This window comes from Staurois parvus, unplaced genomic scaffold, assembly GCF_062004578.1.
Source record: "Staurois parvus isolate SC_StPar_1 unplaced genomic scaffold, SC_StPar_1.0 ptg000186l, whole genome shotgun sequence".
Taxonomy (NCBI): Eukaryota; Metazoa; Chordata; class Amphibia; order Anura; family Ranidae; genus Staurois; species Staurois parvus.
In genome coordinates, this window is record NW_028317982.1 from 472029 (window position 1) to 486608 (window position 14580).

Here is a 14580-nt window from a genome sequence, read left to right on the forward strand (position 1 = left end):
CCTGGAAAGCATTGCAGCAGCGTCAGTAGATCGCTGATGCCATGCAGGTCTCCTGCAGACCTGTCAGAATATCTGCTTGCCGTACAGGATTTAAGAGCAAGCAGATATTCTGACAGGAAGCTTCACTCCTCAGCACCGTGGTAGTTCATTGAAAACTACAAGCTGACAGCTGCTAAGGCTGCCAGAACTTGCAGTTAATTCATTCATGGAAGTCTGTAAATGAATGATGCAGTCAAATTTGACAGATAGTACGGGGAGACTTCTCCCCATACTATTTGTTGGAGTGGGTGGCAGACGGCTGTGGCTATGGGAACATGTTTCATGTTCCACCCTAAAAATGGGTGGAACATATAACATGTTCCCAAAGGTGAACTTATCCTTTAAGCTCTTGATAGTCCATGCATGGCCAAAGGGAGTGGTCTTTCTTCTCCACAAAGAAGATTCCTTCCCCTGCAGACTAATATTTCATGTTCAGTACTAGATATACTACTAGATATACCAGGATCTAGATAAATGTTTTTGCTATCTCTCTGATGGGTTTGTTTTATTTTTTCAGCCTAATGATGGCTTGCTTCACTGATAGTGACAGCTCTTTGTATCTCATCTTGAGAGTTGACAGCAACAGATTCCAAATGCAAATAGCACACTTGAAATGAACTCTGGACCTTTTATCTGCTCATTGTAATTGGGATAATGAGGGAATAACACACACCTGGCCATGGAACAGCTGAGAAGCCAATTGTCCCATTACTTTTGGTCCCTTAACAAGTGGGAGGTACATATGCAAACTGTTGTAATTCCTACACCGTTCACCTGATTTGGATGTAAATACCCTCAAATTAAAGCTGACAGTCTGCAGTTAAAGCACATCTTGTGTGTTTCATTTTAAATCCATTGTGGTGGTGTATAGAGCCAAAAATGTTAGAATTGTGTCGATGTCCCAATATTTATGGACCTGGCTGTATATTTCATTCCTGGTGCTAGATATAATACTACTATTACTACTACTACTAGATATAGCAGGACCTGGATAAAGTAGAACCTTCATAGATGTATTGGAGAAAATAATGGTACTATAACAGTTTAGTCAATGTAGTCTATTTCATGCCCAGTACTAGATACTATACTACTAGTTACACTAGGATCTGGATACATGAGAACCTTCATGGATGTTCAGGAGGACGTAATAGCACTATACTAATTTAGTCAATGTAGAATAATATTTCATGCTCAGTACTAGATACGTACAATAATACTACATCTAGCCTTTATAGATACAGTGGATATAAAAAGTCTACACACCCGTTAAAATGTCAGGTTTCTGTGATGTAAAAAAATGAGACAAAGATGAGACAAAGATTTCAGATCTTTTTCCACCTTTAATGTAACCTATAAACTGTACAACTCATTTGAACAACAAACTGAAATCTTTTAGGTGGAGGGAAGTAAAAATAAAAAACTAAAATAATATGGTTGCATAAGTGTGCACACCCTTAAACTAATACTTTGTTGAAGCACCTTTTGATTTCATTCCAGCACTCAGTCTTTTTGGGTATGAGTCTATCAGCATGGCACATCTTGACTTGGCAATATTTGCCCACTCTTCCTTGCAAAAACACTCCAAATCTGTCAGATTGTGAGGGCTTCTCCTGTGCACAGCCCTCTTCAGATCACCCCACAGATTTTTGATCGGATTCAGGTCTGGGCTCTGGCTGGGCCATTCCAAAACTTTCATCTTCTTCTGGTGAAGCCATTCCTTTGTTGATTTGGATGTATGCTTAGGGTCGTTGTCATGCTGAAAGATGTTCAGCTTTCTAGCAGAAGCCTGAAGGTTTTGTGACAATATTGACTGGTATTTGGAACTCTTTATAATTCCCTCTACCTTGACTAAGGCCCCAGTTTCAGCTGAAGAAAAACAGTCCCAAAGCATGATGCTGCCACCACCATGCTTCACTGTGGGTATGGTATTCTTTTCGTGATGTGCAGTGTTGTTTTTGTTCCAAACATATCTTTTGAAATTATGGCCAAAAATTTAAACCTTGGTTTCATCAGATCATAACACATTTTCCCACATGCTTTTGGGAGACTTCAGGTGTGTTTTTGGGCTTTGATGTTTCTCTTCGTAAGAGAAGGATTCAGTCTTGCTAATTTACCCCATAGCCCAGACATATGAAGAATACGGGAGATTGTTGTCACATGTACCACACAGCCAGATATTCCTGCAGCTCTCTTAATGTTGCTGTAGGCATCTTGGCAGCCTCCCACACCAGTTTTATTCTCGTCTTTTCATCAATTTTGGAGGGATGTCCAGTTCTTGGTAATGTCACAGTTGCGCCATATTTTCTCCACTTGATGATGACTGTCTTCCCTGTGTTCCATGGTATATCTAATGCCTTGGAAATTCTTTTGTACCCTTCTGACTGATACTTTTTAACAATGAGATCCCTCTGATGCTTTGGAAGCTCTCTGCGGACCATGGCTTTTGCTGTAGGATGCGACTACAAAAATGTCAGGAAAGACCTACTAGAAACCCTGAACTTTATTTGGGGTTAATCAGAAGCGCTTTAAATGATGCCAGGTGTGTAGTGACTCCTATTTAACATGATTTTGAATGTGATTGCTTAATTCTGAACACTGCTACTTCCCCAGTTATAAGTGGGTGTGCACACTTATGCAACCACAATATTTTAGTTTTTTTGTTTACTCCCCCCCCCCTAAAAGATTTCAGTTTGTTTTCAATTGAGTGGTACAGTTTATAGGTCTCATTAAAGGTGGAAAAAGTTCTGAAATTATTTATCTTTGTTTTATTTTTTTACATCACAGAAATCTGACATTTTAACAGGGGTGTGTAGACTTTTTATATCCACTGTGATTGGAGGAAGTATTAGTACTATGCCAGTTTAGTCAATGTAGTCTATTTCTTACCAAGTACTAGATATTCTACTACTAGATACACTAGGATGGGGATAAATGAGAACCTTCATGGATGCATTGGAGGAAGTATTAGCACTATACTAGTTTAATCAATGTAGACTAATATTTCATGCAAATCCAAGAGTCCCTTGGGATGAGTGGTAGAGGAAGAGGTGGGACACATCTGTCTCCTGGTGGTGGGAGGTGATGGAAAGCTTCATAGAGCCCATTTCCTAGAGGTGTCTCTGTAGAGCAGGCAGTGCCTGGAGTGGGTGAGCAGGGGCTGTGTGTGCTCCAGTCTCAGGCACCAGCCCTTTGAAGCAGCAGAAGCAGCATCTGCTATCAGATCTCCATGTGCAGCAGATCCTGATCTTCTCCTCATCTACCTCCAGGATTGTCCATTGTGAATCCAGATTGCACATTTGCTCTGCTCTGCTGGTAACAATAGGGTTCTGGTGTCTCTGCCATACAGACACCGCACTGCTGCATTTTATATGATCATCATTATCCTCAGCACAGGAACCAGCAGCATCAGCAGCCGCTCCTCCATCCACAGACAGGGCTGCGGTCGGGGTGCAGCATGGCAGCGGAGAGAAAGCGGAATTGGAATAAAGAAGATGATCTGCCCGTCTACCTGGCCAGACCGGGCACCACTGCCCAGACCCCCCGGGTGAAGTACGGCGGCATGTTCGCCAATGTGGAGGGCGCCTATGAGAACAAGACCATCGACTTCGATGCGTACAGCGTGGGGAAGAAAGGGACCCGCACCCCGAGGAGCGCCAGCAGGCCGGACATGATGGACGGGGAGAATTTCAGCGAAACGGCCAGCGATGTCAGCGAGATCTCCGGATCTGTCATCAGCTCCCCCGGGGAGAGGGAGGACAGGACCCCCGGCATAGAGATCAAGTACTCGGGGGGCAAGGAGCTGCTGCAGGGCGAAGACAATGGCAAGGTAGGGTGGGGGAGGCTGGGGGGGGGCGCTGCACCAGCACTGGGGGCCCCGGCACACTGATCTCAGGGGCCCATTCTTCAGTGGTAGGATGATAAGGATGGCTTCACCTGCCTGCCTGGGGATCAGAGCCATGGGGTTCACCTGGGCACCTCCAGCTGTTGGGGGATCACAAGTTCCAGCATGGCCTAGAAGGATGGGAGAGCATGCTGGGGGTTGTAGTTTCCTCTGCCCCTGTCTTCAGGCTATCCATATGGATGTCATGCTTCAGGCCTTTCTGATGGCAATTTACCCAATGAATCTCAATCTATCTATCTTGGTTTTGAGGCCCAAATTTTCATAACCTGGACCTCATATTAATGAAATATAAAGGAGTCATCTACATCTGCCTGCCTATCTATCTATCTATCTATCTATCTATCTATCTATCTATCTATCATTTAATGTATGCCTGTCCCCACATTATTACATCCACCAGTCTGTCCATCCATCCCTCCTTTTACCCATCTATCCACCCATCCATCCTTTCTTGTTTCCATCTATCCATTTATCCCATCTTCCATACATCCATCCTTCTTTCCTTTCTTCCATCCATCCACACATCCAGTCATCCATCCCTACCTCCTTCCATCCATCTACCATCTACTATCTATCCATGTCCTACCTACCTACCTTCCTTCCTCCCTTCCTTCTTTCCTCCATCCATTCATCGATTTATCCGTTCCTCCCTCTCTCCCTCCCTCCCTCCCTCCCTCCTTCCCTCCTTCCTTCCTTCCTTCCTTCCTTCCTTCCTTCCTTTCTTCCATTCATCCCTTCCTCTCCATCCATTGATTTATCCATCCATCGGCAAATCTTGAAAACCTAGAATTAATTTTATTTGTACAATATGTTACATCAATCAATCAATCAATCAATCAATCTATCTATTTAGTCAAAGTATTGAGGCCCAAATTTTCAAAATCTAGAACCCATTTAAAAAAAATATAGAGGTGTCACCTACATCTGATTGTCTGTCTGTCTTTCCATTGTCTATTATCATTTAGTTTATGTCTGTCTGCCCTTACATCCATTCTTCCACCCATTCATGTGTCCATCTATCCATCGAAACTTTCCCCAGGGCCAAATCCTCAAAACATGGAATTAATTTTTAAATAAAACATGGAGCTGTCATTCTATCTATCTATCTATCTATCTATCTATCTATCTATCTATCTATCTATCTATCTTGTCAGAAAGTATAATGTGACTTTTTTTTAGTTATATTTGCTTCAAAGGTATTGTGACATAATGTGTATCAGTGTGTGCTCCACAGGGGTGATCCTAAAAACCAAGAAGCAATTTTTAATAAAAAAAAAAGAAGCCTATCTATCTATCTATCTATCTATCTATCTATCTATCTATCTATCTATCTATCTATTTCACTTCCTCTCTCTGTATCTCTCTCTCTTGAATTCACTCCAAGTATCATGCCATGGTGCTGCTTCCATAGGTGTCAGAGTGTAGAGATTTGTGGAGACAAGCTTGCAGTCTGATTAAGGTTTGGCCAGACATGGCCCTTTTCAAGGTCACAATGAGTTGATACTGAACTGTAATCTGCAGTGTATAGTGGTCAGTGTTTAAATGAATTATGATCTTTGGTTTGCTAGGACATGGCCTAGTCTGAAACAGAGATAGAGTAGACTGTGGATTTATGTAATCATTTTTTTTAGTGCAAACCTGGAGTGATTATCTATATGCTGATACAAAACATATGATAAAATGATAATATTGGGGATTGTCGTTGCTTTTATTCAGCCTGTACTGATCATGCGGCCTGGTAGTCTGGAATGATTGAAGATATTGAAGTGTACTGCAAACATATTTTCTGAGTTGTGGAGCACATGTCCCAGTGTCAGATCACTGAGACTATCGTATGTATAAGTCAATTTTTATTTTATATTTATAGGTATTAGTCAATATTTATTTTATATTTATAGATATTAGTCAATATTTACTGATTAGGTTGGGATTGTTGAGAGAAGTAACTCTTTCCCTGCAGATCCATGTAGTGATCGGTGTTGGGATTCTGCAATGTAACAAAAGGGGAATGGAGGGACAGTGTGGGAGGCTTCCAGTCTCCTCTTCTCCTGTTTGCCTTCTGTCCCAGCACACTCACTTTGCATTTTAATGTCTCTGAGTCCGCCAATTTAGGATGGGCTATCTGTATTTCAGTTTACAGCATGCTGACATGAATGTTAATGTACAGGTCAGATTCAGAAATGGCCCAGTTCACATGCAGGCCACTAGCAGAACAATTCTCATAATAACCTAAATGGGAGGCCAGTGGACACAGTGATTTATTAAATAACAAACATACAATAATAAACACGACTTTTATGACCTGCAATGTAATGCTGCATTAAAACTGGCAAAGTCCACATTTTATGCCCCCCGGAGGGCAGTTAGCAGTTGCCTGAGGCACAACTTTCCCATACCCGTATGTGGCAAATGACCAATAACAGCTGAGCGGTACATTTCTTACTGTTGTGCTGGTGTGAAATAAAACTTTGAAACAATAAAATGTAACAAATGATAACTGGGAGGGTGGGGCACATTATTCCAGACTTTCTCATTCATTCTTATTTTAAAGGAAACCTTAGGATAATGTTCTTGCCTTGAGAAGCTTCTGCTAAAGCAAATTCATTGGGGCTCATTGGGAAGAATACTCTATACGTTGGTGATCAATGGAAAGAATGCCCTCCTTACATTGGTGGTTAGAATGCCAACCCTAGAGACAGGAAAAAAGATAATTGGTATCAGGCAGCTGGCTGTGCCAAGTGGTGTTAGCCCTAGAACTAGGCAGGCACCTTCAAAGCGGAGATCAATCATCTATTCTACAGCAGTGGCCTCCTAACTGTGGCATGCAGGCAGGATGTGGCCCTTTGCTTGCCTTTATCCGGCCCTTAGGGCACTATTCCTTCCACTAACATGAGTTAGTATTCTTCCCACTGACAACAACAATGAGGCACTATTCCTTCCACTGACACCAAAGATAGGGCACTATTCATAGAACTGATATCAACAATGAGGTACTATTCCTCCCACTGACATCAATGATGAGTCACTATTCTTTCCACTGACACCAAAGATGGGGCACTCTTCTTCCACTGTCACTGTAAGTAGACGTGCATGGCTGTGTCTTGCCTCTTTTCAATATATGTTGATTGCAGTAAACAGACGCTGAATAGTTTCTAGGATTATTGTGCCACTGATCTTAAACTTTTTTTTATCAGTGCCCATAGAGTGCTGTCATGTCATTCTTTGCAATTTAAAATTGGTACATTAGGCTTGGTTCACACTACTGTGACCTGAAAGTCGTGCGACCTACAGTGTGACTTTGCCAGGCAACTTCCTGTCAATTTGCTGGCAACTTGATGCGACGTGAGAACGACCGATACACAATTTTGAATGTGACTTTGCTATTTTTTTTGGCCAAAATAATGGAAAATATCATTTTGTTTTGTTAAATTTTATTAAATTTATTGAATTTCTTGTTTTGTTAAATTTTGTTTAATTTATTGAATTTCTAATGAAATCCTAATTTTCAGAACAGATGGAATTTGAATTAGATTGACCAGTCTGAATTCTGTGTAAAGAATAGCTGGTTGCTAAGGAGAGGGCCAGAAAGCCTGCCGCCGCATCCTTAACAACCAATGACAAATGTCAGTGGTTTCCCGCTGACAGCTGAATGTACATAAAAGAGTGATACAAAAAAAAATTAATTGGTTATTACCTTTTAAAATGTGAGTGGTCTGGCTTAAAGTTGATTATAAGTGAGAGTCATAACAGTATCACACTATTAGTTTTTTTTCTTCCTGGAATCCGGTGGAGTTGACGAGGGGAGCAATTGAAGGAATATCCATATCTTTGAGGTGGCAATAGTTGGAGGTTACACAGGGGGTCCAGGAGCCCTAATTAATCCTGAAAGGCGTTATACTCACCAAATATCTGGTGAGTGCGGTTCATGTTGGTTTTGCACTGGTGGATGGTGGAAGGATCACTATTGGCACTGAAGATTCTTAATGAAAATAATTTTTTTTGTGTGGGGCACTGGACTTCTTTTTGTATATGTCACTGGACGTTTTGTTTTTGTATGTGTCACTGGACTTTTTGTTTTACTATATATATATTTTTTTGTGACACTTATACTAAATTGCAATATTTTTTATTAATATTATTTAATGAATAAGTTATTTATCATTGTTCTCATATATTGATTGGTGTGAGGTAGTTTGTGTTTTGCGCTGTTTTTTAAGTTGATAAAAAAAAATTAATATTTTCCAATTGGTCAAAAAAAAAAAGGAACAAAAGATGTGTGGGATCCAAATCACATCATTATAGATGAGTATCCGACTTGGAGGTGACCTCCATTAAAGTCTATTGGCACAAGTTGGATAGAAGTCACCTTGAAGTAGTACAGAACCTTTTCTAAAGTTGAAGGGATGGCAGTAGTACTAAGACACTCTTAAGACAGCTCTTATTGACTATAATGTGATTTCACATGTCATGTGACTTGGGGTCTCACAAGTCGGATCTCACCTCATGGCAGTGTGAACCGAGCCTTAGAGTGATATAGTTAGGTGAAAAGATATGTGTCCTTTGAGTTCCACCAAATAAAAAATACATGAATAAATAAAACAAAAACACCATGCATCCTCAATGCTAAAATTGCGTCTGATCGCAAGGAACACAAAAATAAAAAGTGTGATCCAGTTTGTTCCACCAAGAAAAGAATGATATGAGAAATGTTAGAATGACAGCAATATGTTTAGGCGGAGAACCTGATGGTAAACCTTCCACTCCCGGACTTTGTTTTGGTGTACAGAGGATTACAGGAAGTTAAACTGGAACTTCAGGCAAGTATTAAAACACATACATTTTAATCTAATCGATTGTATTATTAGAGCTGAATTTTAGGTGTGATATTTTTATATAATTACATTGGTCCAGCTTGGATTAATGCAGTATCAGGTCAGGTCCATCCAAGGGCAAGGATACAGAACTGCGTCCCTCCCCCACTACTAATGCACGTTGTAGAATGGGTGTACTTCCCTACGTTTTTTCTCTGCCCCCCTTGCTTAACTGCGCCCAGGGCAGCTGTCCCTTCTGCCCACCCCGTGTCCTGGTCCTGGATCAGTGTATAAATGTATGGGCCATACCTGTGGGATTCCTATGGAAACTGGAAACCACCATTATCACAGTGATCTCCACTGGCTTCCCGGTACTATGCGGTTGCCCCGCTGTTTAGTGAACACAGGAAGTTGATCGCTTGGCATGGGCGCTATTCAGGGAACATTTCGAATGTTCTCAGTGAATGCAAAGTGTTCTCTGATTGGAAGAGGTGGAGAGGTGCCCATGCCAAGTGGTAGATGCTCACATGGGACTTGAAACTTAGTGACAATCACTGTAGTTTGTTGCCTACTACAGTGATTTCTAGCTCTCATGGGGATACCACACGTATGACACATACGTGTGGTATCCCCAAGCTGGACCAACGTAGCTATTTAAAAATGACCATACCAAAACTTCAGCTTTGAACACAATTAGTATAAATAAGTAAAACTGAGGTCATATTTCTTTCCTTTATTTGCCTGTACAACAGCACTCACACTGGGAGAGGGAGCAGTGTGGGCCAATCAGTAGTCTGTTGTTTTTTGAACAATGCTGTCAGTTTAACATAGGAAACTTACAAACTGAAGGAAAGAAAAAAGGCCGTCATGCTGGTGCTTTGTTATATTCCAGTCTCCAGAATAGAAAGGGGAAAGGGTGACTAAGGAGCAAGATCCTCAGCAGTCTTCTCTTTCTTGTCGTCCTCCATCAGACGGGTGAGTACCTTTATTGTGAAGGTGGTGGTGGTGGTGGTGGGGGGGTGATCTGTGTAAACAGAAGATGTCTGCAGCAATAGATGTAAGGCAGGGCTCCGTGGGTGGGATAGTCCTGAGATGCTGAGACTGAGGCTTTTATCTGGAGTTCTGCTTTTGTCACTGCTGCTCTCTGGCTCCTATCACAGAATCGGACTCAATTCTCACTCACAGAGATCCTGTTACTGGAGCTGGGAGTGGCTGCCTGGGGGCGGGTACAGCCTCTCTGCCATTCTGATGGCATTCACTGGAGCCCAGGAGAAAGAATTTCTCTGAGAGAGAGAGAGATCTGAGACTCTGATGTGATGTCTGTGAATTTAGGGAGGAAGTGGGACTGTGCAGATGAGTTGGAGAAGGGCTGAGGATGAGGGGGATTGTGAAGTCTGAGGATGGGGGGGAATCAGAAGACAGAGATTGGAGGGGGGGGGTGCGAAGACTGAGGATGGGGGGATTTGGAAGCCTGGGGAATGAGGAAGAATGTGAAGCCTGAGAATGGGGGGGCTGTAAAGCCTGAGGATGGGGGGGGGCTGTGAAGCCTGGAGATGGTAAGGGGGGCTGTGAAGGCTGAGGATGGGGGGCTGTGAAGCCTGAGGATGGGAGGGCTGTGAAGCATTAGGATGAGGATGGGGAGAACTGTGAAGCCTGAGGATGGGGGATGTGAAGCCGGAGGATGGGGTGAAGCCGGAGGATGGGGATGATGGTGAGGCCTGGGCGTGGGGGTTGTGAAGATGGGGAGGACTGTGAAGCCTGAGGTTGGGAGGGGGCTTTGAAGTCTTCACAATGAGCTGAGCGTTTTTCAGGCGTTTTTTGTTATCAGGCGTCTTTGAGCACTTTTCTGAGCAGATTTGCAAATATTATAGGCGTTTTTCATTTAGGCGTTATTGCTGTGGCCAATAGAAGTAGAAATATCTGCTGTCTGAGCTGATAATGCCTGAAAAAAACACTTGAAAAAAGTCTTGAAAAAACGCACATTCCCACTGTTCAGGCATTTTCAATTCAAGTCTTTGGGGACAAAATGCTCAGATTTGCCTGAAAAGTAGTGCAAGTACTTTCTTGAGCGACAGGTGTTTTGCTACAGGCGACAGAACACTGAAGTGTGAACAGGGGCCATTGGAAATACTGCAATGGGATTTTACTTCTTGAGCGTTTCTGAGCGTTGAGCTGAAAAATGCTCAAGCGTAAATGGGGTCTTAGGATGAAGGGGATGGGACTGTGAGGCCTGAGGAATGGGGGGGAGGGGAGGGGAGGTGGGACTGTGAAGACATTCTCCCTCCCTCACTGTATGCACTATATTGTACATTACACACTTCTCACAAAAATGTTCATTGTCTTGGCAGTTGCTGGTAGTTCAGCAGTCCTGACTGCTTTAATGAAGTCTTCTGTACGGTCAGATAAAATGTAAGCTCTCTGCCTATTTTCAGTGTACACAAAATCCTATGTGCTGAGGTGTAAACATGTCTGTGAGGCTCTTACTTATCACACAACCTAAAACGATTTTATGGGTACAAGAAGGCTTTTGTTTTAGTTAACCACGCCCCTTTAAGCCCCTCCCACTGTTACACGTGCTGCATGACTACTCCAGTTAAGGTTCCCAAACACACTGCAGGTCTAGTACAACCCTAGCAACACCCCAGCCACAATAAAAACCATGCCCTTCCTGACACAGCGTATGCCGTATTATTATTATTAGATATTTTTACATTTTTTAGCAAGCAGTGTGGCCCGGTTTATGATCTTACATACAGGCCCATGGATTTCATACAATGTCCCTGGTGAAAACATTCATTGTAGGATTTCTTATTATCTGAATTTCTTTTTCTTTGTAATTGAGATCATTGAAATGTAGCACCCAGGGGCGGACTGACCATTCGAGCACTCGGGCACTGCCCGAGGGCCCGGGGTCAGTAGGGGGCCCCATGAAATTCCCCTGGTACCTTTTATAGGGTTTTTTTTAAAGTGCTTTGAGTGTGGGCAAGGACACAGGGGCCCTATGATCCCTTATTGCCCGGGGGCCCCATAAGTTGTCAGTCCGCCCCTGGTAGCACCCTTTTTCACCCTGAGGTCATCACAGAGGACAAGGGGGCACTCTTTACGTCTGGAGGAAAAGAAATGTAATCTCCAAACTCAGAAAGGTTTCTTCACAGTGAGAGCTGTGAAAATGTGGAATAGACTCCCTCAAGAGTTGGTTCTGGCCAGCTCAGTGGATTGCTTTAAAAAGTTCTGGATTCTTTCTTGGATAAACAGAATATAACTGGATACTAACATTTATTGGTAAAGTTGATCCAGGGAATATCTGATTGCTTCTCGGGGGATCAGGAAGGATTTTGTTTTCCCTGCAGGAGCAAATTGGATCATACTTTGCTGGGGTTTTTTTTTGCCTTCCTCCGGATCAACTGTGGGTATAGGATTATAACTTTTTAATGGTTTAATTGGATGGACTTTTGTCTTTTTCAGCCAGACTATGTAACTATGCAGCATGGTATCTGTCTGCCTGTAACTCTATCTGGGTACACACACTCTATAAAGTACAACCAAGGGTGCCCATTGGCTAACAAAGACAAATAGGTTCTGAATATAGTGATTGGAGTATGAATAAACCGTATGTCCATAGGGTGGTACTATGGATACAACACTCATAGACTGTGCCACATCCTATAAGACTAGTCAAGAAATGATTGCAGCTCAATGGACTTTATAGGCACTTAAACATCAAACAGAAATGTAAAATCTTAGTTCTCATTATTATACAAATCACATGGTTACACAGAGACCAAAACAATTATTCATAAAAGTGATACCAATATGTACCACAAATTCAAGATGGAAAAATAGCACCTCAATACACAAATCATTTGACCCTTTTCTATCTCCTGAGGAAGCGACATTTAGTCGTGAAACATGTAAAGCCACTTTTCAGTTGAAGTTGTACTAGCTCTCAATTGTGACATCACATCTGTGTTCAATCAACCATACGGTCATCTTAGCCAGCGGTGGTCTATCTCCGTACCCCCTAGTTTACACAGTCATTTAGGAGCGGTATGATTTCAAATGATTTGTGTATTGAGGTGCTATTTTTCCATCTTGAATTTGTGGTACATATTGGTGTCACTTTTAGGAATAACTGTTTTTTTTTTGTCTCTGTGTAACCATGTGATTTGTATAATCAAGATTTTACATTTCTTTTTGATGTTTAAGTGCCTATAAAGTCCATTGAGCTGCAACCACTTTGTGATTGGAGTATGGAAATATGCCCTTCAGCATGCATTTCTTCTGTTGTTACATCTTTTCTGAAAAAAACATGGAGGCTTTCTTGGCTAATCTCCCTATGACATTGAAAGTTGCCTGATTGCTGTATTGATCTGGCTTTTGAGTCAATGATCCAGAACAGTTATGCAAGGAGGGAAGCCAGAGGTCCTTATCACCACATTTGTTCTTGGATAGTCACTTAAAGTTTTGAAGAAAGAGGGTCAGCTTGACAGCCAGGCAGCCAGTATTTGCAGGATAAGGCATCACCAATGGCAGCATGTGTGTTTCTCTCAGGAACAGTTTCCTTTAAGGGCCGGTTCACACTATAGAAACGCAGTCTGGATGTGATTCCGCATGCATGTTTTTGACACGTTCTGGTGCATTTTTGATGTGTTTTTGACACGTTCCAGTACGTTTGTTATGCATTCCAGTAAATTTTTCCCCCTCCCTTTTTCTTCAATTTAAATAGGGACGTGCATTCCAGTGCATTTTTGGTGTGAAGTCTGAAGATGGGAGGACTGTGAAGCATTAGGATGGGAGGGATTCGGGACTGCAAAGCCTGAGGATGGGGAGAACTGTGAAGCCTGAGGATGGGGGCTGTGAAGTCTGAGGATGGGGGGGGGCTGTGAAGCCTGAGGTTGAGTTCCGGTGCATTTTTGAAGCGTTTTACCATTTCCAGTACAGTTCTGTGCAGACAAAATGCAGCATGTTCTACTTTTTCTTCTGCAACCGGAACACACTGGAACTGCAAGCACTGATGTGAACTATGACATTGACAACCATATAACCTACTTTCTGTGCATTTTGGATGCAGAAAAAAAAGCTACTGAAATGCATGTAGTGTGAACTGGCCCTAAATGTTACAGAACATTTTTAGGCAAACTAACTTACTGGCAAATGTCAGACTCGCCAGACCTCCAGCCTCGGACTGTCCTGGTAATTCTATATGAGCTCAGCAGCACATATTAAAACTCTCACAGCAAACCCAGAAGGACCAGGACTTTAAGCTACAGCTTAATTATATGGATACAAATCTACCATTATTACCTAATGCTCACTATCCCTGATACACAGATCCGTTCATGGCCAACTACTTCTTTGCCAGTTTTTCTACAAACATGTGGATTACTTTAGTTTTAGTAAGTATCTCTTAAGCTGGCCATTGATGGATCAAAATTCCACAGGTTCAGTAGGAACCGGTCGTATTTCAATCCATCTATGGGCAGGCTGGTTGTACTGAAGTTGATCCATTGATTGACTTCAGTACAACCAGGCTGTCGGGTTTTTTTTACACAATCACTGTCGGCTACTATAGCCACCAGCAGTGATCATTTTTTTCTGCCAGTGGGGAAGGCTGCCCATGCTCCCTGCCAGCAAAACACAGTAGCGCTGTGGGAGGGATTCCCTCATGGACTCTGTCTGTATTGATGGGGGAATCAAGCTATTTTCTTTTCTTCAACCTTTGGTTTAAGGAAAAAAAAATTGGATTATGTATGGATTGTCTTAGACTGGTATAGGACACTATAAGACACTATACTGCCAAATAATTATACAGACAGCACCCATGACATT

At 42.3% G+C, this 14580-nt stretch overlaps 1 protein-coding gene across 1 annotated transcript in view; it reads left to right on the forward strand.

The window, feature by feature from the left end:
* The first annotated feature begins 3156 nt into the window (after positions 1–3156).
* Positions 3157–14580, forward strand: part of CRMP1 (collapsin response mediator protein 1) — a 127299-nt gene continuing 115875 nt past the window's right edge. Inside the window, exon 1 of the mRNA XM_089677390.1 lies at positions 3157–3865. Coding sequence (XP_089533516.1) covers positions 3494–3865 — 372 coding nt within the window. The 5' untranslated portion in view covers positions 3157–3493. The remainder of the gene's footprint in view (positions 3866–14580) is intronic.